This window comes from Neolamprologus multifasciatus, chromosome 1, assembly GCF_963576455.1.
Source record: "Neolamprologus multifasciatus chromosome 1, fNeoMul1.2, whole genome shotgun sequence".
In the NCBI taxonomy this organism is placed as follows: domain Eukaryota; kingdom Metazoa; phylum Chordata; class Actinopteri; order Cichliformes; family Cichlidae; genus Neolamprologus; species Neolamprologus multifasciatus.
The window spans coordinates 25,043,756-25,071,043 of NC_140439.1; the positions used below are offsets into that span (position 1 = coordinate 25,043,756).

Genomic DNA, 27,288 nt, shown 5'->3' on the forward strand with positions numbered 1-27,288 from the left:
GGACTCTGAGAGGAAGCCAAAGAAAGCAATAATAAGTCATGTGCTGTTTTACTTTGTGATTCTTTGTCTGTTTACACTGTTGTCAGTTTTATTTCCTGGCCTTGTTAGTTTGCATGTTCCATCCCGCTAAATATTTATGAAATATTTGTGAAGGATATGTGGTCCTTCACACCTGTTTACAGATAGCCATCAGTCTCCTCAGCGTATATATACCTGAATTTGTTCTTCTTACCTGCCAGAGTGTGTTGTCTCCTTCAAGCTTTCCAGTATTCCTAGGGTTTTTCATGCCTTTTTGGTGCTCGTAGTTATTTTCTGGACTTCAGGTACTTTCTGTGGAGTTTGGACTTTTGTCAAACTCAAAACCGTTCTGCATTCAAGCGATGGTGCTAAAATGCTGTATTCCCTACTGCCCTCATTTCAAACATGCATGCACCTTAAAATGAAACCTCAGTCTTGTTTACAGCCTGTGGGAGTAGAGTTTATATACACACACATTCTCAGTCTGCCACTAAGCACTCAAACACAACATATTTTTATACCAAATATTCTTTATTTCTCAGGGTATAAAACATCTGTACAAATATATCAAACACAAACCAAAGCCCTCGGTTAAACAGAGAATTGCAACAGTGTTTTTATATGCAGAGAAAATGAAAACACTGGCGCTTCACACAGGCTCAGTGGACTGGTTTCCTAAGAGAAGCTTTCAGCTGGTGTCTCATGTGAGTGAGCTCAGGTGTCCTCTAGGGGGTATCAACCTCAGTAAAACAATCGAACCTCAAAAATGAGACCTTCTGTTGGCAATGCTTCTGTTTACACTCACATAACCACGTGGTGCAGTCTTGTGCAATCAGAAATTAGGTCAACATGGGCATTTAGTGCCCAGTTAGGTCTAAATGTGCATGAAGTTGCACATTTAGACCTAAAGTAAACAGAGGATCAGTTCTTGTTGTAGTCTGACTCAAACATTTTCCTATTGGATGACTTTAACTTGCTATCAAATAGCACTATAAAGTTACTTATTGATAAGTGTCCTCAGCAGGGATAATTAGGTCACTCTGGAATCCAGTTCCAGCACCAAATCTACTGCAATAGCTAAACTCAACCACATCTCTGAAAACTCATAGCTCAATAACACCTATAAAACTCCTGACTTTGGACCTGCTCCAAACACAGAACATTTCTGTCTTAGCTTTAGAAGAATACCAGCACACCACATGTCTTCACTGACTGTCTTTAAACACTGTTCACTTCCAGAGGCCGATCTGTTCTACATTGCAAAGCCTTACATCCATCATACAGTGCAGGGTGCATGCTGCTGTTGAACATTTGGGGGAAAGGGGGGGCAGCTAAAAGAAGTAAAACTTAATCTATGCTGTTTTCTAGTGATCACGGTCATAGTCTTACACATTAAAAGTTGTATCACATGACAGCAGTTTGAATTGTAATATTCTATTAATCAGTCAGTCATGAACAGAGTGGCATAATTTGCATGCTTTATGGAGTCACATTTTAATGTATGAGGAGGAGAAAAAAAACATCAAGGAGGATTTACCCTGAAATCCAACTCAGACTTATGTAAGAATATGTTGATTTAATGTATTTCAGTAGTTATACATTTTTTAAAATTTTATATTTACTGAAAGACTGCAGTGAGCAAACATCCTGCTTTCCAGAAATTTTAAACTAGGTAAAAGCTGATAAAGGGAAACACAAGCTATGATAAAGACTCTGCATGACCTTTAGCCTACTTTACTGCACCATCAGCCAAGACTGCTCACAAACAGCAAGACAAGTAACCTATTATGCCTTTTCCCCCGCAAGAAACAATGCGTTTGCTATCAAGCCTAAAACACCGTGAAACAGTGAAACCATTCAGTCTCCACTGTAACATCTTCAATAGAAAGCTACCAAGCAGCTCAAGTAAAACCCATTCTAAAGCTGATCTGTTTAGCTTTTCCTTATTTTCTGTTATACATCAACTGTTACACTCATGGATGGTTGTATTAAACACAGCCAAATTTTAAATAATGACATCAGATATCCCTGTGAGCCCAAAGGCTGAGGCTCTTTTTTTACTCTTGGATCTTTATGATGTCACTGAGAGGTGATGACTTTAATATGGTACTTTCTGAGCACAGAAGCTCCACCCACCTGCCAACCTGTTCAGACCTTCTGTTTTCAAGAGGAATCCAAAAAAGGTTGAAAGGGCCTAAAAACAGTTTGTTTCAGACAGAAGATGACAGAAGGCCTAGTGCAAGACACATAAGGATTATTTTGAACTGTGACTCATGCAAAGCTACTCTAGAGTCCAAGAATAAATATGAAGCTGAAAATGAGCACAAGAGTGTAATTTACTAATTGGCTGAAAATATGCAACTCTGACAGAAAACACTACGTGGATTCCAAACTGTGGATATTTTAATCTAAATAAAACATTTCTTATTTTTCAAAGTCTCATTATTAAAATGAACTGAACTTCCCAGGCACAACATGGCTTCACACCAGTAAAGAATTATTATTTTTATGTCACTAACAATACAAGAAGCAAAATATGTCATTAAATCAAATCTTTTAAACAATTTTAAGACCCTGAGCTTTAAACCATTTGCCCAGGCCATCCTTTTTGGTGCCTCATTGGTGGATATGTATGCTGGCTCTTGTATATATTTTTACTGTACTCTTTACTCTGTGCTGTTTAGAATCTGGTCTGTGATATGTTTTATGAAGGCCGCAAGCTGAAATGCGTCAGTCAAATAATAAATCTGTTTTTCATAATATAATTATCTTTTTTTCTAATAAATTCTGACATTTAACTGGGAAGTGAGATAAAACTTCCAAATTTTGAAATGCAGCTATGACAGTGTTCATGTCTGATCTCTATGAATAATTGTGTTTTATGCTACAAAATGGCATAACAAACATTGCGTCCTTTCCTGTCTGCTGCAGTGACTTTAATACAACGGGCCTTTTTAGACAGAGACACTGAAAAAAATAAAACAGATCCTGCTAGTCTGTGCTCTCGGTTTAGTAACTATGGTGTACGAAGGAAGGTGTGGCAGCTGAGTGTGTGACAGCCACATGTTTTCCATCTTCACTTTTGTTTTTATTGCTGCTTTACCACACATAAAGCTACATCTATTTGAGAAAGGACAGCCTGCAAGCACTATCACAGAAGACAGGAAACACAGGGTTGGCTATAACAGTGAGGGCAGAAAAATGGATGGTTAACATTGCTAGTACAAAATTCTAACTTCACAGTCTTAACTGCATTGAAGAGAAAAGGTGAAGTCACTTTCTTTTTTTTCTTTTTCTTTTTTTGCAAACTTAGAGAAACAAGCACATGCAAAGAGCACTGGGTTGGTTTAATTACATTACGTGCTCATAGTTAAGGTTGTTTAAGTGTCTGCAAAGATAAATCAAAACCACATCAAGCAGAACAAATATCTAACATCAATCGGCTTTTATTTGCCTGCCTTGCAGCTTGTGCCTGTAGATGATTTAGATTCGAATGTCTCCGTTTTAAACTGAATTCTTCATTTCCATGTGAAAAGAGCCACTTGAGTACTGCACTGAGCAACGTTCTCGGTTGTGGAACAATGCGATCATGAATTACAAAATGTCCTCCTGCCCGATTAAGGTCAAGCACCAGTCACCAGCACAGTGCAGAGATTTATATTTAACCACGCCACACTGGTACCACTCTATTTTAACAGATTGTTCAGTCTTTCAGTAATCATGGGGGCTAGATGAAGATGATAAAATACCACAGCTACCAGTGGAAACCCAAAGTGGGTCACTGAGTCCTGGATCCAGGTTGTATCTTCTTGACTAAAGATACAACTTGCTGTTAGAGAGCAGTGGATATTCAGACATGCTTTTTAACATATTATGATTTTTTCTTCATTATCTGGCTCCTTATTCTTTGAAATCTCACTTTTGATCAAAGCGCAGGAAGAAAGACATGATTGGGACCTATCCAAAGCCTAAGCCTCACCAAACCTTTTTCTGTCAGGACACGCTGAAAGCTATGCTTAATTTCATGCCAGATCTAACAGCATAATTGTCCAGATCAGCACTACAATAAAAGGGGAAAACCTGATCCAGGTTATAGACTAAACATGTGTGTCACCAGGAAATACTTAACAGTTTAATAATGTTTTTTTTTTTCATTATGAATAACAATGGCCCCAGTTACAAAAAGCAGCTCTAAAATTAACTGAAGGTTGGACTTGTTCTGACTATAATTATAGCCACCGATCATTGTCTGGGTCAGAAACTCCAAAATGACAACGTTTGGTCTGGTCTGGTCTATTTCAGTCAGCAGTTCTTTCTAATCATGGGCATCTGAAACCAGACTAAATTTAGAAGCAAGTTAAAAAAAAAAAGGACCAGGAATTGGACGCACAGTTTTTAAGCCACCAATAATAACAATTATATTCTGAAGACAGTCCAGTTCCCCTCCAGGGTTCATAACCAGGCTGCATAAATCCATTATAGGTTGGATCTAACTCCAGAGAAAACACAGTTCCAAGTTCCTGTTCAAATCTGTACCAGTCTAATCCTGAACAATATTATCACATCTTCTGCTAGTCCCACAATAGAACTGGTTCATGCCAGTTTAATTCCAGGAGACACAGCACCACCTTCTCCTGCAGGGAGGCTCAGTAGTAAATCTCATCCAGAATCCAGAATGGGGGCTAAAAACAAAATATTTTACATCTGTGACACTTCCCAGCCGCAGTCCAGGAGAGGTCCTGTATCCGTCTCCTTTTAAAGAGAAAACCACCTTTCTGTGCTTGTCAACTAAAACCCAGCTGGATCAGACAAGAATAAAGTCTCCTCTAGGCCACACAACAGTACCTTCTCCACCACGACTTTGACAGACTTTTCATCTTGTCCGGTGTCTGTCTTTGCTTTTTTCTGCGTTTCTTTTTCCCCCTTTGGTGCTTATGGGAGCTGTAGTTCTGCAGGCTGGCCAATATGGCTGTGTCAAACACTTCCTTGAGATTTTTTTGGGTCAGCGAAGAGCACTCTAAGTAGGCTACTGCTCCAATCTCCATCGCACAGTCCTGGGCATCCACTGGGTCCACAGGTCTTTCACGGTACTTCGCCAGATCGATGAGGACCTAAAGAAAATCACAAAAATATGAAATAAATATACTTACTAGTTTAAGCAAATAGCATCACATCATCCCAACACTATTTGTCTTAGAATTGCTTTTTACATTTTAATTGAGCCTTTTAAGGTATATCTGGATCTGACTTTGTGTTATATCTCTTTCCCCCTTGGATACCTATTAGAGTCAAATCTCATCTTTATGGGGGAAAGACATACAGCATAAAAGTAGATCCAGGTGTGGCCCTTGTGGCTGTTTTAAAGTCAAGAGGGTGACTGCATGTTTACATCAGCACCGGCCTGAAGAGATCCTTCTCACAGAGTTAGTTATTGTTTTCCCTTTTCGGTCCTCTTAATCTGTATTGCCTGCTTTTAGTCTTCCTTTTTATAATTTTTTACATTTTGCCTGTTTTGTATGTTTTTCGTCTAACCTCTTGTTTGTCTCTTTTTTTAAATGAATTAGTCTTATCTTTTTGCCTGTCTGCCATGAAATGGACTGACATTTGCACTGATCATTCAAAGTGCTTTAGACTACAACAGATATATATATGTATATATATGTATATATATATATATATATATACATATATATTCCAACCCAGCATCATGGAAAAACGTGTAAGCAAAAACGTGAAATCTACGAGAGTCAAAACATGAAGTGGACATGAAAATGGACACGGTGGACCAGCGTGTTTATTACACGCTTTGATATCAGGTTGCATCTTCATGCTTTCATTAAGGGTAAATTGCATCCATGGTCAATTTTAGAATTGCCAGTTAAACTCACATATCTTTTTACTGTGGGACAAAGCCAGAAAGATTAGAATCTGACAACACTGATGTACAGCAGGAACACATTTGCAGGAACCTGCTTGCTGTAAAGTTACAGTACTGACCTCAGCACACAATCAGTTGAGGAGACAGGAAAGATGCATCTGTACAGGCTTTAGCGTTTTTATGCACTGGGTAAGTGGCACGAAAAGGTTTTATAATCCAAACAGCTACAGCCCCTGAGTATACATCCATGTACTTTTTCCTACAAACACATTATGCAATGCCAAAATTGCATTTGGTCATAATGTCGAAAGTTGCAACATTACCAACTTGTGACATTGCGACAACTCTTCTCTGTGGTCACAAAAAAACATCCAGACAGCACGGAGACTTGGACACTTACGAGGCTCCAGTTTGTGGTGCTGCTGAACGATGCTGTGTTTCTAATATTTACTCTACCCTGACTGATTTAAATGGAGCAGACAAAATGTTAAAACCTCGACAGTGGTATAACTAAAGCTGCCAAAATGACCATAAAGGTGAATAAATATTTCTCTACAAGAGAATCAACACCAGCTGAACGTCATAACCTTCAAAATGTTACAGTTTAATTCTAGATTCACAACCAAGCTGTGCAATAACTATAATAACGCTTCCATTTAGTTTGTGCATGGTGTCATTGTTTACACAATGATAAGAATGATAAGAAAGAGAAACAGGCAATAGAATTACATAAATCATGATTTATGTACAGGATAAAAATCAACACCTTGACATCCTCTCTGAGATCACACTGCGTCCCGACAAGAACCAGTGGCGCAAAGGGGGCGTGTTTCCGAATCTCTGGTACCCACTTCTCAGGAACGTTCTGAAATGAGGCAGGGCTGACGACGCTGAAGCACAGCAGGAACACATCTGCACTGGTGTAACACAGAGGGCGCAGCTTGTCGAACTCATCCTGGAAAGGTTGTGAGAGATCGAGAGTGTTCACACAGAGATACTGTGATTCATCACTGTCTACCTCTGCTTCAAGGCAGTGGTTCTTAAACTAAAGGGCGGGCCCCACTGCAGGTGGAATGATGAGGGCTAGGAGTAACACTATGTTCAATTAATGTGATTTTATTTTAAATATATAGCATTCTTAAGCTATTATGCTAGCCTTTAGTTTATTCAAATTCACCTCAGATCCCTTTTTATTGTTCATGATAGATAATAATTGGTAGAAGAGTGTGAACTTTATTTCTGCTTCTGGGTTGAAGCCTATCAGAAAAAGTGTGAGAAGCACATTTTATCAAAACCTAAAAATTGTCTTTCTGTTTTTCCTTGATCTCCAACTTTATCTTTCCTCTCTCATTCAATGTTCCACTGTTTTTGAGGGCAGCTGATCATTGTAGTGATAATCTACCATATTATCCCAACAGTGCACTTTTCTCTGGAAGTGCTGGTTTAACTTTAGTTTCTTGAGTTTCCAGAAGTAGAATGGGAGGAGCAATCAGCTATCAGGACCCTCTTCTGTTGGATTTATGAAACAAGCCCTGTCTCTAAAATTAGATTAAGCTTCAAGCTTTTATTTTTGACACGGCATGCTATAGCATCCCCCTAGTTATGCTGCTATAAGCTCTCACTGGTGGGAGACTTTCCATGAACAGAGCATTTTCATTCTCCTCTGAGATGCATTTTTTGTTTGTTTGAAACTGTCATACATGAATTCATGAAACAGTGATGTCCTCTAAGTTTCCAGGTTTTTTGTTTGTCTGTGAACACGGTTATTTATCTGTCTAGATTAACCCATTCTTTATGAAATTAGTCATTTCAATTTTTAAAGTAAAAAATTAAAAATAAGTTAAATACAAATGTCTACATTCAGAGGCTGAAGGGAATGGTAGTGAAATGAATCATTTTGCGCTCACAGAAGACCACACTTTGAGTCATACACATTATAGATATTTTGCTTTTCTTTTGTCTAATTTTAATATGTAATTAGTTGAAAATGTGTTATAAATAATCATTAGAAACCACTTGATAAGGTGTATAAAAAGATGATGGTTCGGTTTAAAATACTGCGGCTTCCTCTTCTTTTTAACATCTGTTTTCTCAGTTGCCACAGTGATGTGTTCCCACTGTAGCATCTGCACAGCAGAGACCTGAAATGTACTGTAGTGATTAGTTTAACAGTTAAAGAAAAAAGAAAATCATTTCCATCAACGTGGACAAATAAATGACCTTTTTGTGATTCTTTTGCCATTTGCTATAGAACCACGGTGACCAGGGTGTACAACTGATGATGCTACATGTCATTAATGTTTGTCTTCTCTCTCCCAGAGTTTGTATTTTCTGCTGTTTTTTGTTTGTCTGTTCCTCCTTTCTCCTTACTCTTCTCTTTCCCCTCATTCTTTATCTGGTTGTACCAGAAGGCTACCACTTTCACTGACTACTAATCAGATCTAGGTTCCATTTTTAAATTTTTGTTTTAACCTTGTTTTAACCTACATGGACAGGCCCCTCCCTATATTGCTGATTTGATTCACATATACACCTCTTCTTGTAACCTCCGGGAGACGACGGTGGTCCCCCACAATCGTTTCAGAGCTTGAGGGGACCGATCTTTCCTTGCATCCAGACTGTGGAACGCACTTCCTATATTTCTACAGCGTTTGGACTCTTTGGAGACCTTCAAAAAGCAGCTAAGGACATTTTTATTTCAAAAAGCTTTCAATTAAACCAGGGCTTTTATGATGTATTTATGATTGTATTGAGTTTTTGTTACCTCTCTTGTGAAACACTTTGTGACATATGTCTGTGAAAAGTGCTGCATAAATAAACTTTTACTTACTGATTTACTTTACTGTTTCTCTTCCTGCTAAAAATAAGTTCTTTCTCCCCATTGTCACCAAATCCTTTCTCATAGGGCATCAGCTGATGGTTGCAGTTTCCAGATACTACAAACTGTCTTACATATAAATACAGCTGAAGTGAGCTGAAAAATGGTGATTATAATGTTTTTTACATGTTACATGTCAAGGTTATTACAGCTAACTAAAACGAAACTTAAAAACTAAAACTAGATGTGAAACTAAAATAAAAATAAAAACTAGAACCAAATGAAATGATTTTGTAAACTTAAACTAACAAAAATAAAATAAAAACATAGAGGAAATGTCTATTTTTAGTTTTAATGTTTGAGTATTTGTTACTTTGGATCAAATAATGTATTACAACTTGCCTGATGAATCACTGATAGACTTGTTTTTTTGTTTTTTTTTTGAGACTATTTACAAGACTGTGAGCTGACTGTGAGTTAAAATGTTTTTTTTTTTTTTATTGTTATACCTATAGTAATTTTCCTAAATCTTGCCTCAGATTATTATTATTATGCCCTCAAAAATAATACTTAAAAAACTAACACTGAAACGAATAAAACATAAATTAAAACTAAACATTTTTGAACAATAAAAACTAAACTGAAATAAGAAAATCCACTCTGGAAACTTACTGAAACTAAACTGAATTAAAAACAAAAAGTCAAAAAGAAGTAAAAATAAAAACTTATTAGAAAAATTAAAAAAATAACTATAATAACTCTGGTGCATGATTATGTGATTATACTGCATGTGTGGGTTTGGGTTTTTTTTGTTTGTTTGTTTTTACCATATTTGTTTTATCTCTATCAGCATATACCCTCTGTTTGATGTTTAACCAGTTGTAGCTTATCACAGTGTTCTACATCTTCCACTATCTTCAAACAAACATCTACTCCTTCGCAAATGTAGACAGATTTACATCACTTCCTGTGTGCCAGAGAGTTATTCCAAGGAAAGACCTAGAGATACACAAAACACTGATTTATTTTTAGTCTGGGAGTAATCCTAATCTATGTTCCTGTCACCTATGAAACATCCCTGCAATGTAGAACCTAATGAACTTCATGTTTTAACCTGTTTACATGGTATCCCACTGACTAGGGCTAGGACGTACATTGTCCTGTTTCAATGCAGCCTTTTCAGCACGTCTTACCCCTCTTCCCTCCCATTTCCTTTGTAGCTCAGGCAAAAAAAAGGCATTTGTCTTACTGGATGCTACTCAGACAGGCAAGAAAGAAAGAATAATTTCCTTGGGAGAGGGATTGTGTCCAACATGAATTTAAAAAAGAACAACAGGAAACACTGCTCTGTGAGTGTCTAGTGTTAGTTTGTACAGAGATCACTGACCTGTCCAGCTGTGTCACAGAGTTGTAGTTTAACTGGCTGCCCGTCCACTGATACCACTGCTACATGCACACACAGACACACACACACACACACACACACACACACACACACAAATCATCTTGAGGTTAGTATCACCAATAAGGTTTACTGTTGTAATAAAATGACAAACTTTGACTTTGATGACAACACAACACAAACTGGCAAAAAAGTCAGTATGATAAAAAAAAATTAAAAGAATATGAAAAACTGAATTTTAATATATTAAATAAGTCAAGTAAACACATAAATCAATCCCTTGAAACAGCTTCTAGTAGGCAAAACTGTGACTGTGTGAAATAGGATCATTAAAGCCAAAGACATCATTTCCAACACTTGATGAACTGAAACATAGATCATTGAATTTATTGGATCCTATGAACCATGTCATTAGTTTCTCCTCTTTTTTACCTGAGAAGTTGTCAAACGCAGTCGGGACGTACTCGGTTGGATAGCCGTTGGTGGTGTAGCTGACCACCAGGCTGGTTTTCCCCACAGCCCCGTCCCCGACTAGGACGCACTTCACCCGCTTCTCCGCTGCTCCGGCTCCTACCGACCCTGCCGCGGATCGCCGCGTCCTGCCCGAGCCTCTGTCCCGGCTCCGGACCCTCCGCGGGGGCACAGGCGGAGCAGGGGACACCGGTGCCGGCTTGTAGCAGCCATCGCCCCGCTGGGGCATCTGGCACGGAGAGGAGGGTGACATGGAGCCCGAGGAAACCCGGGCGGGAGGTTCAGTCCTGTTGAGGGCCAGTTTTCACTCCGTCCATTCTTCCGTTAACGTCCGCCACAGTTTGTCAACTGACTTTATGTGGTAGCCGAAGCCCTCTTCCTTTTAGTTACCATGGTTAAATCACCAAAGTTGGACCCGAGGCTCACCCAACACAGCCCCTTTAAGCGTCATGATTTATTAAATTAGTAATGAGAGTACAATTCTAAGAGCGGAGGATGAATTAACGTTGGCCGCTGGTCTGAGTCTATGTCCGTCCAGAAGACAGACCCGCCGCTAACTCCCCTTCAGTGACATCACGGTGCCTCTGTGTGTGTGTGTGTGTGTGTGTGTGTGTGTTTGGATTACAGGTGTTGTGGGGACACAGCGGTTGCACGCACTCACACTGTATGGACTTGCCGCTCTTCGGAGGACAAGCTATATCTTACAAATCTATTAAGGTTAAGATTGATGTTGGAGTTAACTAAGTAAAAAAAGTAGTAGACGATGGTTTCATAGACTGAAATTTGATTTATTTTTTCCCTCTTTTTTCCTGTTGCTTTTGTTTTCTTTGTTTTGAAAATGCTCTGCTGCTTTCATCAAGCATTATAGTGGCGTTTTCCTTGTATGAAATATCAGCATTATTGTCTAACATCTTTATTTTCATTTTTTGAAGTGAAAACCATAGTATGTGGTTTTCTCTTCTTTTTGTCTATTCTGGAGTCCTTACTGCAAATCACATACCACATCTTATCACACCACAGGAAAGAGGAACATAGAGGAACAAAAGATCCCCAGTTCACAGAGACACAAATGCCTTGTGGTTTGCACATATGTGCAAACCACACACACACACACACACACACACACACACACACACACACACACACACACACACACACACACACACACACATATATATATATATATATATATATATATATATATATATATATATATATACACACACACACACACACACACACACACACACACACATGGATATACAGTATATGAGGGGGAAAAAGAGTTTTGCCCAATTGTAATGAGTGGAAAGTCAATATTTGGTGTGACCACCTCTATTCTTCAACACAGTCTGAACTCTCATAGCCAGCTTTCTTGTGATTTCTTTAAGTAGTCTTCAGGAATAGTTCTATAGGCTTCTAGGTTCTTTTTTGGACATTGGCTGCCTTTTGTTCCATTTTCTGTCAAGACGATCAAGTGATGCTGAACTCTCCCTTATTTACACTACAATAAGTCTAAGCTGATGGGGGCTTCCCACGATGTACTGAGCATTTCTTTTTCACTCATCTCTTTTCACTTTCTGTGTGTTGATACACCACTTTGCATTTAATCATTACTTATAATTAATCTCTGGCTTATTTCCACAGTGTGTCTTTTGTCCTGTCCCCTTCCTCTCACCCCCAAACGGTTGCCTCTCCCTGAGCCTGGTTCTGCTGGATGTTTCTTCATCTTAAAAGGGAGTTTTTCCTTCCCACTGTCACCAAGTTCTTGTCTATAGAGGGTCATCTGATTTTTGTTGTTTCCTTCTGTATTATTGTAGGGTCTTTACCTTACAATAGTTATAAAGCACCATGGGATGACTGTTGCAATTTGGCGCTATATAAATAAAATTTAACTGAACTGAATGATCCCACACTTCTTCAGTAATGTTAGGGTCCAGGTTCTGGGGAGACTATTGTGTGTTTTTCTATCCAAATATGCATATTCTGCATTTTTAGTATGTATGGGATTATTACTATGCTAAAAAAAAAAAAAAAAAAAAATTGTAGCTGCTACCAATCAGATGCTTTTCAAAACTGATGGATGCTTTTCTGCGTTCATAATTTCATCAATTTTGACAAGATCCCAACACCAAGGCTGAAATGCAGCTGTAAAACATAACAGTACCTCCACTGTGTTTTACAGTTGGCTGTAGACACTCAACTCTCTTGAACTCCTCCATTGATGATGATTCATCACTCCATCAGACCCGCTGCTACTGATTTTGAGTCCAGTTCTTGTGTAATTATTAATACCTCCGTCTTAACACCCCCCCCCCCCCTTATTTCCCCTTCTTAAGAATGAGAATGAATGAGGCATTAGTGAACAGTGTGTGGATGAAGGGCCAGACACAACATTGATTCATCCCTTGAATTCTGTTGTTTTTATGTTTGCCTGACTCATAGGGCAGTGTTAAGTAGCTTAACAAAAACTTTGAAAGACCTCCAGAAAACCCAGAGAACTGTGTCTTAAGAACATGGATGGGATTTTTTTCCCCCTCTGCCTCTTGCTTTATTAGCCTTACTTATTAGCCTTGCTATTCCAGCCTTATGACAGCTGGAATAGCCTCCTAGCATAGTCCCTCCAATTCCAATTTAAAGCAAAATATAAATATTGAGGGGAGCATCTGGAAAGAAAAATAGAGCTATATCACGTTATAACGTGAAAAGTGAAAACGTGAAAGTTATAATTATGTATATTGTAATAACGTGATATTATATTATTCAAACGTGACTTTTTGTAAAACCTTTTTAGACTACAGGTGGGACATTTGCGCCATCTGGTGGACATAACAAAATACAACTAAAGTTAAATTGCTTATTGAAACATATTAAAACTCTACTTGTAGAATAGCAGTCAAACGTGTTAATTCAAGCCACCAAGCACTATCATATATTTATTTACCAACAGAGTGACAGTTTCGAGGCCCACGGAACTAAAGTCTGGGCTGTGTTTCCTCACGGACGAGTTTCAGAACTGTAGCAGCATGTGTTCTGGTTGTGAGATGTAGAAGACCCTCCGTCAGTAAGGGTTAGAGTCTGTTCGTTAAATATTCTGTAATACCAACATGTCCTCGGCGGAGGTAGTTCTGGGTTTCCTGGAGGATGCGGAGCCGTGGCGGCTTCGGTCTCCTCAGTTCCCGAGTAAAGTCGGAGGGAAGCCGGCGTGGCTCAGCCAGAGAGGCCTGCCCTCTCTTCCCGGACTGGAGTGTGAGATATGCCGTCTGCCTATGGTTTTCCTGCTGCAGGTGAGCCTCCAGGAGCCATGTTACCCTACTTCATAAAAATATTTACTTCACTGTACTGTACTGTACTGAGGTATAGAGAGATGTGCTGACGTTATAATATAAAGACTGAAATAACTTGTAGACTACAGCTTTGGTGTCCTGTATAAAGAGTTAAACAGTAAACATATTAACACAACATTTTTAGCAGCATAAACACAGAGGAAAAAAAGTGGCACACATATCATACATTTGTATTTTATAAGCCTCCTAAAAAGGTACATACTGAAATATATCCTTAATAAATTAGAATCCCCCAAAATATATTTAATTGCATGGTTTAGGTACTAGACCTTCATTAGCCGGCTGGTTATTGATATATATTCTGATATAAGAATCGGAACATTTTACCCAGGTGGTGTACAATGTGTGAGTATTTTTCAACTTTAATTAAGTACTTTTTACAAGCCTGATCTCTCACTCACACACACACACACACACACACACACACACACACACACACACACACACAGAACCTATACCTAAGTGCACACATACTCAAATCTGGGTCAACTCCGATTTAACTTCTGCATCCCACCTCAGCCTTATTCACTATAAATAAATAAATACTATATTTACCTGAATTGTTGCAGGTGTATGCACCAATATCCGGTCAGGACAGAAGTTTTCACCGAACGCTCTTTCTCTTCTGCTGCAAAACTCCAGAGTGCTACACGCGAAACGACAGCCGCTGCATGAAAGGTAGTTCTTCACTGTTTGATGTCTGTCACTTCCCAGGGGTGGTGTTGTGAGATGTTGTCTGATTCTACTCATTTTTCTCAATAGATTTTGCAGTATTTCTTAAAAAGCTGTGTTTTCCTTCATGCCAGTTTTCAGAAACCAGTTACAGAGGAGGAACGAGTTCTACCCCTATGACCCTCCACCAGGTTTGTGAATTTTTGCTGCCTAACTCTTAATGAAGTATTCAAGATTCAATTTCTGAGTATTTGTAGAAGAAGAAGAATATGGTGGTGGTAGCATCATGCTCTGGGGCTGTTTTGTTGTTAGTGGTGCTGGTGGTTCCACAAAGTGGATGAAATAATGAAGGAATGGAATACCAGCTAAACCATTTACACTTTGTCACACTTGGATGTTCCTTCCAGCTACCAAATGTTTCTGGTTGAGGTGCAATTTGCTAAAGAACATTTAACAAAATATAAAGAGTGTGTATGTATATATTTGAACCTTATACTATACTTTTCACCCTGTGTGGAGTATAAAAAAATCCAAGAATTAATACAAACTTATGCAGCAAGTTCTTGTTTTTTACTCTCATTAAAGATGTTTGCTGTACAATCCTTCCACTGTGGAAAAAGAACAATTTAAAGAAATCATTAAAAGCCCAAAATCACCCTGACACTCATGCCCAATGTATGTGAACCTTTGACCACAACTGTATGTCTGTTTGTCAACAAATATAAAATATCATCTTCCCTTTAGAGGATGAACCACCCTGCGATGCAGAGGAGGGCCAGAGTGTGTTGCCCGTTTCGGGAGTTAAACTGTGTTGGGTGTGCGGATGCCCCGGTAACAAAGCTTGCTCTCGGTGCCACACTGTGACCTACTGTGGAAAACACCACCAGACCCTCCACTGGAAACAATCTCACAAGAAGGAGTGTTGCAGCCAAGGTGTGTGTGTGGGATATTTACTTGAGCTGCAAAAATCATAATCACATTTTTTTAGTGTTGAGTTTAATGATTGTGTTCATTAAACTTTCCAAAGAAGAAATCTGGTTCTGAAATTTTAATAAATGAATACATAAAATGAATTTAGAGTAAAAAAAAAATGAAAGGAGTGAATTTGGATTTTTATAAAGAGGCAAAAGTAAAGAAAGGTGATGAGTTCAAAATCATAAAACAGCACAATAAACCTTTTATTAATTGATGGAAGCTAAGGTTGTAATTGAAAATAATATTTGAGTAATTTCACAGCCCTCGGTACATTTAGATTAATTGGTGATTGTAAAATGGGTGTCAGCACGTGTGGTTCTCTGTGTTAGCCCTTTATTGGGCAGCCGATCTGATCCAGAGTGTATCTATATTTAGAAAAGCGATGGATAAAAAGCTAAGTGGTCCATAATCCTTTTCCCTGAGTTAAGAGAATTATGACTGTCATTTCTCATCACTAGAAAGACTAAACTTGTCCGTCTCTGTCTAGAAGGGTCTCCTGTTACACCCTCCCCGCTCCTCTTTCCTGAGACTGAGCTGGTCACTGAGCCAGAGGAGGAGAAAGATGTCAAAGAGGCTGAAGGAGAACAAGAAGAAGAGGACGATGGAGGGATCATTACTCAGAGGAGTGTGGATTGTCCCGCCTTGGCAGAATGTAAGGTTAAAGGTTAAAGTTTTTCTCAGTTTTCAATTGAAAAGTGAACTTTTATGTAGAAAAGTCCAGTCTTAGTGATTTATATATTTATTTCATTATAATTTGACCAGCACCATCCTGACCTTCTGTTCTCTATCAGCCCTGGCAGAGAGCGACCTGGAGGAGATGGCAATGCACGAGACTGAAGACAGTAAAGTGTTCCAGAGGTTTAAGAAGAAGATCGCACCTGAACCTCACCAGGTAGAAAATGGAAGAGCTAAAAAGATCCAGACAGTTGTTTTCTTCTGTCCATATCTCACAGTGTTTGTCATTTCTAGGTGATACGTTACAGTCGAGGGGGCTCTCCCTTGTGGGTCTCCTCTCAGCACATCCCTTCAGATGAGGATATCCCACCATGCACCTGTGGTGCCAAGAGGACGTTTGAGTTCCAGGTAATCGACCTGCTGATCTGTTGAAGACCTGCTCGGGTCTTTAATCTTTCACTAATGGTTGATTTATTCACAAGTTTGTGCTATTGCTATCCTGTGTGTGTGTAGGTGATGCCGCAGCTGTTAAACAGTCTAAGCGTGGACTCGACTGGAGCTAGCATTGACTGGGGGACTGCGGCTGTCTACACGTGCTCTGCCAGCTGTGAACGCAGCGACCAGTACTGCCCCGAGGTCATCTGGAAGCAGGACTTCAGCTCAGATCAACACACGCAGACTGAACGAAGATGATGGGCGTCCCTTGTTTCATGCATAGCGGGAAAAGCACAGGTGGTGCTGATTTCATTAATATGTTTAGGCGACTCCGCTTCAGTGTGTTCGTTCACCCACGTGGCTTGGTGGGACACCTGATGTTGACATATCCAAATGTTTCACCTGAACTTGTCATTCAGTCAAAAAGCTGCGTGGTGCTGCAGGTAAGAGCTGACTACTTATGCTGACTGAGCTAATCACATGGGAGTAATGCTGCCTCTCCCTATTAAATGGACTGGAGATTTAACTAATCATAAACTTTGTGCAAATATAAACATCAGTGTAAAATGCCATCTCCAAATGTATTAAAGACGTGTACAAAAAGACGTGTGTGTTGCATCATTAAAAACAGATTTAGCAAAACAATGTTTAAAGAAACATCTGGATTTTTCCACTAATCACCTCACAGCAGCTCACCAGCGTCCACCCCCACAGTTTAATAACCACAGCAATAAGTCACCAATTGGGACAAATTTTATTAACACAGCAAATTCTGACATTTAGCAGCAAGACTCACCTCAAGTTACTGACCACCAAAAAATCTTATTTTCCCCATCTTTCAGACTCTACATATTCATAGTTCAGGTTAAGTATCTTAGCCAGAACATTTAAGTAATTAAAACGTATTCAGATACAGAAAACTGAATGTTTTAATGAACGGGTCTGATAAAGGGCTGCACAGGAAAAATACATCAAATACTTGATACCAGCTACAGTATGCTATGATGCATGCTCCTTTACTGCTATATAATATGAAACAAGGATGAAGCCACTTCCAAACCTGTTTACACCTGTGGATTTAACCTAAAATTAGTACCATATTATCCTAGTAAGAGCTCTTCCCTCTCAAACTGCTGGCTCATTTGTGGTTCCTAGAATTTCCAAAAGTAAAATGGGAGGCAGGGCCTTCAGTTATCAGACCCCTCTGTGGTACCAGCTCCCAGGTTGGGAATCAGGAAACCCTCTCTACTTTTAAATCTAGGATTAAAACTTCAAGTTTACAATTATGGCTGAATTGAGTGACCCTGAACAACACTACGCAGTTACGCTGCTATAGTCCGAGGCCCCTCCCTGAGCCTGGTTCTGCCAGAGGTTTCTTCCTGTTAAAAGGAAGTTTTCCTTTCCCACCATCACCAAGTGCTTCCTCATAGTAAGTCACGATTGTTGCTTTTGTATTTTTAATATTGTAGGGTGCTTAGCTTGCAATATTAAAGCACTTTGAGGTGACATATAAATAACATTGAATTCAAAACACAGGGGGTTAACCAAACAAAAATGGTGCTTAATCCAACAGAAGACCCAGATCCAACAAAGGAGTCCGTATGTACATGTTTATTAACGCACTGAGAAGTACATTAACAGTTTAAGAAGCATGTAGATGCGACAGGTTCCTGATTGATTTCCATACATACAGTCGATAAAAGTGGCTTAACTGAACATGTGAACCAAACGATCTGCAAATCAAATATTCTGAACTGGTTAAGAACTACATGTTAACACTGGTGTGAAGGATGTGCCCAGCTGAACCTGCATGAGATACACAAGCACATCAAAACGTGACCAGAATTAAAACACATTTAAACGGCTTTTTCCCCCCAGCTGTGTCTGAGCACAGTTCACTGGTAACCAGGACAGAGTCATATTTTCTATGTTTGTAAAACGTACCTAAAAAAAAACTTTTAAATATAGGTTTGATTAGCCAAAAACAAATGATTAAAATTAAAAATAATAAATATGCAGCAACGTGATGCATATTTTACCTGCCATCAATCACTAGATGTAAATTCAGGATTAGGTTGGCAGCCGCTTCTTGTACTCAAAGCTAATAGCGTCTTTCTTGCAGGTCACATTTCAATCCTGGCTAAACTTAAATGCCAGTGATTTTACAAACACGCTGTCCAGTTAGTCAAAGAAACAAAAAGAATATCTGCAGAGCAGCATCCCCTTCAAGGTCGGAATCACTTATTTACAGTAGAAAAAATATTTCTATATGTACATACACATGAAAGTTTGAGCATTAAAACACTTCTTTCAAAAATTACAACATGTTATCTGCTCCAGAGAAAATTTTAGACCGACTCCAAACTATCAAAGAATTAAGCAGGATTGCAACAGGAAACCAAACTGATGAACTACTCAACTTCAGCCGTAAGATTTGGATCAGTTTAGTTCAACTTGAAGTGTTTCAAACTTTAAGAGAATTCACTGTCAATAACTGCTGAACTTACCGGCCTTAAATTTAGAAAGAAATCTACCTTTGCAAAGTAGGCGAATTCGGTTTTGAAGTCTCTCTCTCTCTGATTTGGGGCTTACAGAGCTGATTATGTCAAAATAAAATATGAGCAATTAATAAAAACCAGAAGTAGAAAACTAACTGCAAAAAAACTAAAAATAAAACAAAACAGTCCAGGACTGCCCCTTTTCTAATTAGCAGTTTTTACACTTTCTTACAATCTTATGTACAATCGAAAGAGGACTTAAAATGTGTATGAAATAAACTGACTTTTAAATATAGAAACTTGTGGGATCATAACACAGAAAAGACAATCCTTAAAACCCTGCTTTTAAGACAACTGGAAATACTGTAGGGACAAAAAGTAAAAGTGAGCACATTGTAGCACATCTCTTACAGATGTCCACATGAAGAGGTCAGTGTAAGGCTGATGCTTGATGTGAAGTTTAAAAAAGAAAAAAACAATGTTAGAAACAGGGTTGTGGGGATGATAAAAGAAGAGATGCAGGGTCTACGTTGTCTTCCGAAAGCCTTTGAGGATGGGGTATATGTTTTCAAAAGCTTCGTAGATCTCTCCTCTCACTTTGGCACCTTAAACAAAAACAGGGAGTATAGTAAGTTACAAAAGTTAATTCACAACAATCATTAACAGAGTTTAAAAACTAAACAAACTGCCCCATCATGGACATCCCATCTCGCCTGTCCAAGTGCTTCAAGAAATGCAATTTACTTGATTTCAGTCTTACTTTTTACTCATCTTTAACTAAAACTTTAAAATGTTTGCACCCTCACAGAATAACGTCCTCACTATGCACTGCGGCACTTTAACTGTTGTTTGTTTATTATAGATTTATTGTATTATTTTTATCCTGATCCCCTTTAAAACAATTTCCTGTTACGGAATCAAAAAAAGCATCTATCCATCAATGTTTAGTACTATTATAGTTTTATATAGTTTTATTATAGATTAATTGGATCATGGGTTCAAGGAGGTTATTTAAAGATATTTTGTTAATTTGATTTTCCCCAACTACACAAATCAACTGACTGGAACTCCCTCAAACTTTATCATTTACGACTGGAGAAGCTATTAAATCATATCCTTTCCGTCACTCCGGCAGTCAGTATATCATTCGACTGTGCAGAGATTCTGTGTGAAACATTTTCCCCATCTACAAAATGTCCATCAACTTTAAATGTATTATCAACAATTCTTGGACTCGCGATTTCTTTTGTATGGCTCATATATCATAATAATCTATCTTATTTACGATGAGTGGCAAGGACACGAGGACATTTAGAAAAGAAGGGTCTAAACAATGTGAAAATCAGATTAACACACTTTAACTTCTCCCCGTGTTTAATACACACAAAAAGAAAAATGTTTTGTTTTTTAAGCAGACAGGATGGGATCTTACCTGTGAGTACAACTTTCCCAGACACAAAGATGAGCAGGACAATTCGGGGTTTGATCATTCTGTAAATGAGTCCTGGAAACAGCTCCGGCTCGTAGCTGCAAAACACAAGTCGGTTAATTTTGTTCTTAAAAAGCAAAGAGTACAAAATCATTAACAATCATTTTTAATTTTGCAATTCACATGCTTTCAGTCATTCTAAAACAAACAAAAACTACCTGCTAAACTGCTGATGTGTGAGGACCAATCCCTCCAGCCGAATGGGGAACTTCACATCACAGCTGCCCACCATGTTCTGAATCTTGAAGTCCAGGAACTTGGCGGGAAAACCGAGCTTCTGCACAACACGCGCATATTTTCTGGCTGCTAACCTCGACTGCTCCTCACTAGAAAGATAAATGTCATTGAGAGCCCAGGGGAGCGGTCAAATATTAGTAAAGTAAAGCAGAAAGACTTTTTTCCCCCTTTTTTGTAAAAAAAATTTTTTTTAACTGTAATCTGACCTCTTGGCTCCTGTGCAGACCATCTTTCCAGAGCTGAAGATCAGAGCAGTGGTCCTGGGCTCTCGTATTCTCATGATGACAGCAGCAAAACGCTAATGAACGGAGACAGTGAGGCTGACCATTATTACACACATTACTTTTAAAATACAGTCATTTCTGCTTGAATTTGATCCAAGCTGGGATTTTAATTCTATATAGATATTTGAGTTCAGTAGAGGAGACATGTTTAAATATTTATTTTTTAAAAGTGAGTTAAACAGGGGGCTGAAGAAGGAAAGATGTTGAGACTAGAGCTGTGTGCAACTAGTCGACTACAAGAATAAACAAGAACACAAGTCTGTTAACTAGTTTTTCAGTTTCAAAAGCAGTTTAACTCTCCTCCCACCAGCCATCTCTTACAGCTCTTCTAGAGGTGGTGGCTGACTCAGAAGAGGGCATCCCTGCTTAGACTGCAGCCCCTGAGTCCCACACCCAGATCAAAGGCAGAAAATGAACGCTATGGACAGCTGGATGGATTTACAACACCAGATAACCGTTAGTTGTAATATGTAATGACATCACTTTCTGCAATATCTCTATGTGATGAGAAGTTGTAAACAGGGTGGAAATTAGATAGCTGACAGCTGTGTGTGCAAATCTACACGACCAATCATCTGAAGCATTGTGCAACAAAATGTACCTAACTGTTTCAGCTGGCTCTTAAAAACCCACAGAAATATATATATATATATATATATATATATATATATATATATATATATATATATATATATATATATATATATATATATATGAAGACAGCACACCCTGTGTCTTTTGACCATTTTAGACTAATCAGCTGATGAGTTTCTCTCTCTGGTTTATTATCTAGTACAGTGGATTCCAGAGTGTGGGTCGAAGTAATAACAGAAATTCAGTTTGAAATCACTCAAGTACTTATAGTTACATATTTGTATTAATGAATTTAATTATATAAAAATGAATTAAAAACTGGAAATATGAGGTTTGTTATATTAATCATTACACTGACCTTAATTTACTCCTCTTGTACTGAAGTTTGTGTCACTTTGCATGTGATTGGGTAGCATTAGCAATTTATAGCCAACAGCCTGTGTTGTTTAAGTTTTTGAATACAATTATCAAGGAAATGTCATTGTATTTTGATTAGAGTGGAGATTTAAGATTTGGTGGGCCCTGTCAGAATTCCTGGTTTTCAAGTGGGCAACAGCACTCTTGACTTTAGGATGGCCTTTCTAGTAAATTAATTACCAGGAACATCCAGAGTTTGTAATTTGTAGCCTGCGGCTAGTAAAGTCACATCAGTAAGCTGTAGAGCAATAAAAAGCCAAGAGCCTCACCTTTGGGTTGTACTCTGCATTTCTGGCTCTCAGAGCAATGGTCTTCAAATCCAGTTTGCAGCCTAAGTTTACAGTAGATACTATATTTCTAAAAGTGAAGAGGAGAAAAGAACAAGAGAAAACAACTGAGTGAAGGACATACAAACAATTAAAATTTTAATTCCCTTAAAGTACAATTTGGTTCAATATCCATCCATTCGTTTCCGCTTATCCTTTTCAGGGTCGTGGGAGGCGCTGGAGCCTATCCCAGCTGTCATAGGGCGAGAGGCAGGGTACACCCTGGACAGGTCGCCAGTCTGTCGCAGGGCCAACACACAGGGACAGACAACCATTCGCACTCACATTCATTCGCACATTCACACCTAGTGACAATTTGGATTATCCAATTAACCTATCCCCACAAGCTGCATGTCTTTGGACGGTGGGAGGAAGCCGGAGTACCCGGAGGGAACCCACGCAAACACGGGGAGAACATGCAAACTCCACACAGAAAGACCCCGGCCTGATGTTGGAATTGAACTCAGGACCTTCTTGCTGTGCGGCAACAGTGCTAACCACCGTGCCACCGTGCTGCCTACAATTTGGTTCAATATATGTGCAGGAATTTCTTTCCTTTTAAAGCAGTTATCACCAAAAATGGGGGTGGGTGGGATGAGATGTGAAACATACTGTAGCTGCGGTACTATGCCAGAGGTTTCTGAAGCAGGGGTGGCCGGCGTGATGGGGGTCATGGGGGTTAGCGGGGTGGTAAAGAGGGGGGTGTTTCCTGGCAGTGCAGTTGTGGTCGAGCCTCCCACTGCCTGGGAGTGGAAAAGTTGAGGGGTCTGCCCCGACATCCCTGCGAAGGAAAAAAAAAAGTGGTTATTTATGTGTAACCGGAGATTAACTTCCACCACGGCTAAATAAAACCAAGATTTCTCATAATAAATGTGGAAGATGAAAAAATGACAGCTTGTGGAGTACCTGAGCTGGCCTGTTGTTGTGCCTGTTGCTGCTGTTGCTGAGCCTGCTGTTGCCTCTGCTGTTCCTCCAGTATTGACAAACTGTTGGTGTTCTGCACTGGCTGGGGTGTCAGACCAGAGCCATATGGCATCATGGGGCTGAAAAGCGGCATCCCTGGGGTCATGGCTCCCTGCATGGGGGTAAAGCAAAAAGAAGGGCGTAATGAAGCAGTGTTAGTATTCTTGTTTTTAGGTCTGACTCTTCTCTTTACACAAATAAAACGAAAAATCTAAATGACAGCAGTCTCTCCACTGACTTTAAACCCATGAAGAATATGTCGGTTCTGTTGGAAGTACAGCCATTTCCGACCAGTGAAAGAACAGAAAAGATCACAACTGTGACAGCTCAAGGTGTCTTTTTTTTTCATGAAATAAAGACGTAACTTAAGAAATAAATCATATTTAGTAAGGTTGGATATGCAAAAATTTTCCAAACGACAATCGTCGGCCCGATAAATAACGATATGCAATATATTCACGCAGGTGCAGGCTTTTTGATGGACGGAGCAATGTAATATAATCTGATTTGTGCGTTTAGAATTCATATGTTTTGTTTGGCGGGAATAGTTCACCTTCTTTTCTTGTTTGTTTCAGTATTATTATAGCTACTTTTTGGATTACATTCTTCGCCGTCTCGAAGAATGGAAAGAGACGGCGAGGAAGACCTAAAATAACATGGAGGAGGACTTTCCTTGAAGATTTACGTTCAGTCAAACTGTCATGGGATGAAGCAACAACTGCCGCGATAGACCGAGTTCGATGGCGTTCTCTTGTCGCCCGATGCGCCGATCGGTGCGGGAGGATCTAAGTCTAACTAAGTTTGGATTATTAGCCAGTATCTCTGTTTCCCTTCCCACAATTGTGTGTGGGTTTTTTTTTAAACTTTAAATATGTTTGTTTGTTTTTTCTTCTGAACATAGGCTACTGCCTTACTTTCTTTCTATTATGGAGTTTGAGTAAATGAATCGCTGCATTTGGCCGCACTCTGAGGAGGGTGCCGTTAAAATATTTTTTCCGTTGACTGCTTGTCTTAGCTTTAACCAACATCATTAGCAAACTTACTCATAGGCAAATAAATAAATCATTCTTGTAAAAATGATCGGTGAAAGGCTCAGTCTATCGTCAATAGTCAATATATTCATCCAATCACCCAGCCTTAATATTTAGTAACACATAAGATGATTTAAGGGATGTTGACACAGGGAGGAAATTACTCATCATCCATCACTTTGTTGCTAATGGTTCATCACTGGAAAGCAGGCTCCAGTTGCATAAGTAACATACATTCATCAGCAGTATCCCTCATTCTCATTGGGAGTCACTTCAAACAGTCACCTCAAATTTGAGAAACGTAAAACTTTGTGTCCACCCACTTTGCATCACCAACACCTATTTTACACTGTATCGATTTAAGCCTTTGAATATCCCTGATTTTATATGGTCTTAGGTAGGGATGGGTATCGTTTAGGTTTTATCTGATACCGGTGCCAAACCGGTACTTTTGAAACGGTGCCGGTGCTTAAACGGTGCTCGAACCGGTGCTTAAAGAATGGAGAACACAAAATTGGTCCAAAAACCTCTTATGTTCAGCTGTTTTTTTAGTAAAAAGATAACAATGTTAGCCTTTTCTGCAGCTATAGGGCATATATGGTATCACTCTTGGCTGGAAGCAGTGCTTTAACAATGGAAAAAACAAAAACTTTATCCAAAAACCTCTCATGTTTAACTGTTTCCCACTTTTTATTTGGTCATTTTTGCCTTTTTGGCCAGGGTGAAGGGAGTATCTGCCATCAAACAAGAAGACAGCCGCATGTAGCTATGATGGTGTTTGCTAGTTCACCTTACATACATTAATGTAATAACGTGGTTAGCCTACTCAACGTAAATTATACACGAACAACATTAAGCTACTCACGCAGAGAAGAACGGCTGCTGCTGCATCATCATCCTCATCATTTCTGCTACACTGGCAGGGCTAGGGGCCAGGACTCTACTCTTCAGCTTTTTGGGGGATGTTGCTAACTCTTCGTCCGATAACAGGCACCACACCTGCAGTAGATGCGCTCGGTGTGAGGTCTCGCAGCAAGCTATCAAATACGGCGCATTTTTCGGCTTTTAAAAAAAAACGCTATGCGTCGCCAGGTGTTTCATCGGATTTCAGGTGTTACCTCCTTTCCACAGTATCACCTTAAAGCACTTGTTGCAGGCTGCTGAGTTTGCATCTTTTGCTGTGAAGTACAGCAAGACTTTTGACCGCTTCGCCTTGGGCATTTTTAATCTGTAGCTCTGCTCTAAAAGAACGTACGTACCTGGACCCGCCTACTATCCCCGGAAACGTAAAATGATTGGCTAGAATTCAAAGTGTATCACATCTCAGGAAAAAAAAGCACCGAAATAAAGCACCGAAATGTGCGCTGCTTTTCGGTCTGGTTACTACCGTTTATGTCAGAACCGGTGCCATCATGGCACCGGATACCGGTACCCATCCCTAGTCTTAGGTCATCACAGTTATTCACTTCTTGCAGGGAATGGCTCCAGACCTTTTCCCTTCACCAGTGATTTTCAATCCAGTTCTTGTGTAATTTGTTGTAGCATTTCCCCCTCCAATTTCCCTTTCTTAAGAAAGGCTTCTTGACCATAATTGTTCCACTGAGACCATTTCTGATGAGGCTTCAGTATACAGCAGATGTATGAATGAAGTGAAGCACCAGACACAACACTGGTACATGCCTTGAATTAGGTACCTTTTTAATGCTTTAATGACTCATGCGTCATTTTAAGTGGTTTAACAAACAAAAAGATTCCTATGAAAACAGGGACTGAACTGAAAATGTGGAGAAAAGCACCCATTTTTAAAAACTTTAGAAAGCCTGAAGAACTATTGTTTAAGACCACTTCAAAAAAATAGAAGAAAACTTGGCTCCTTGGATGCATAAATATAAAGAAACAACAGATGGCTAAATCTGTGACTTAATTTCCAAAAAGCCTTAATGATGAAACACAAAGCCCATGTTACCTGAGGGGAAGCCACCAACCCTTGGAAGGCTGGTATGCTGTTGTTCTGGTCCATCCCTTTAGATTCCCACGTTACTTCACTGCCACCCAGTAGAAGGCAGTAAAAGCGTGATAACTAACCCAGCAGGGCTCTTTAAACCTCCAGCCTACAATGTCAAACACCAGACGCAAACACTGCAGACTCTTCTTTTTAACCCCCGGCAGTAGCGTCTTGGCTGAAAAGATGACAAGAAGCACACTTTACTCAGATAAAACTCAAACAAAGTGGTGTAAACAACATGCAAATGAATGAAACCAAAATCGTGCAGCAGCAAGCGGTGGCGCGAACTCATTTAAATAACTTTAACCTTTTCTAACATTACTTTAACACTCTCGTTCATATCTTGCCCAGTACATGAGGTGTCCTTTAACCAGTTAAGCGTGCAAAATGCCGCTAATAAAGTTACCAAACATTCCTCGCACAAAATGAAACGTGTAAGCACACGGGCTAGCTGAAGTTAGCGGCAGTTAGCATTAGCAAATTTAGCAATCATGAATCTGCAAGCTAAACGTTTAAAAACTTCGGATTTATGCTGTAAAAACAACTGCAAATAACTCGGAAATCTGTCAGCATGAACCAGAAAATCATTCTTTAGCTTACAATCAAGGTGTCGCTGTTAAAATCAACACACGAACAGCATAAATTCAGCTCTAGCTCCGTAATTACCCCGGACTTGTTCTTGGGCGCTCACGACCTACTTCCGGAAGCTTCTTCTTCTTCCGTCGTGTCATAGTTCACCGCAGACACAGCAAA

The 27,288-nt window shown here is 39.3% G+C and overlaps 3 protein-coding genes across 5 annotated transcripts; 1 reads left to right on the forward strand and 2 right to left on the reverse strand.

Moving 5' to 3' along the window:
- Positions 1-528: 528 nt before the first annotated feature.
- On the reverse strand, positions 529-11,151 carry rhoua (ras homolog family member Ua). Its single transcript, XM_085158259.1, has 4 exons — positions 10,549-11,151; positions 10,102-10,160; positions 6,663-6,851; positions 529-5,129 (listed from the first exon to the last, which is right to left on the reverse strand). Exons 1-4 carry the CDS (start codon positions 10,838-10,840, stop codon positions 4,845-4,847), a joined length of 825 nt encoding a protein of 274 aa, XP_085014385.1. The 5' UTR covers positions 10,841-11,151; the 3' UTR covers positions 529-4,844.
- A 2,422-nt stretch (positions 11,152-13,573) lies between these two features.
- Positions 13,574-18,649, forward strand: pdcd2 (programmed cell death 2). Of its 2 annotated transcripts, none has more exons than XM_085166987.1 (8): positions 13,574-13,874; positions 14,504-14,612; positions 14,741-14,797; positions 15,351-15,539; positions 16,072-16,233; positions 16,373-16,473; positions 16,551-16,664; positions 16,770-18,649. In XM_085166987.1, the coding sequence occupies exons 1-8, from the start codon at positions 13,695-13,697 to the stop codon at positions 16,947-16,949; spliced, it is 1,092 nt and encodes a 363-aa protein (XP_085023113.1). In that variant the 5' UTR covers positions 13,574-13,694; the 3' UTR covers positions 16,950-18,649. The 2 variants fall into 2 exon arrangements, with proteins under 2 accessions (XP_085023113.1, XP_085023105.1); XM_085166979.1 differs by having other exon boundaries at positions 13,575-13,874; positions 16,069-16,233.
- tbp (TATA box binding protein) lies at positions 18,288-27,288 on the reverse strand. 2 transcript variants are annotated; one of them, XM_085167003.1, is made up of 9 exons: positions 27,202-27,288; positions 26,497-26,710; positions 23,443-23,611; positions 23,149-23,317; positions 22,480-22,567; positions 21,122-21,213; positions 20,837-21,004; positions 20,622-20,716; positions 18,288-19,794 (listed from the first exon to the last, which is right to left on the reverse strand). In XM_085167003.1, the coding sequence occupies exons 2-9, from the start codon at positions 26,548-26,550 to the stop codon at positions 19,715-19,717; spliced, it is 915 nt and encodes a 304-aa protein (XP_085023129.1). In that variant the 5' UTR covers positions 26,551-26,710; positions 27,202-27,288; the 3' UTR covers positions 18,288-19,714. The 2 variants fall into 2 exon arrangements, with proteins under 2 accessions (XP_085023129.1, XP_085023125.1); XM_085166999.1 differs by having other exon boundaries at positions 27,136-27,253.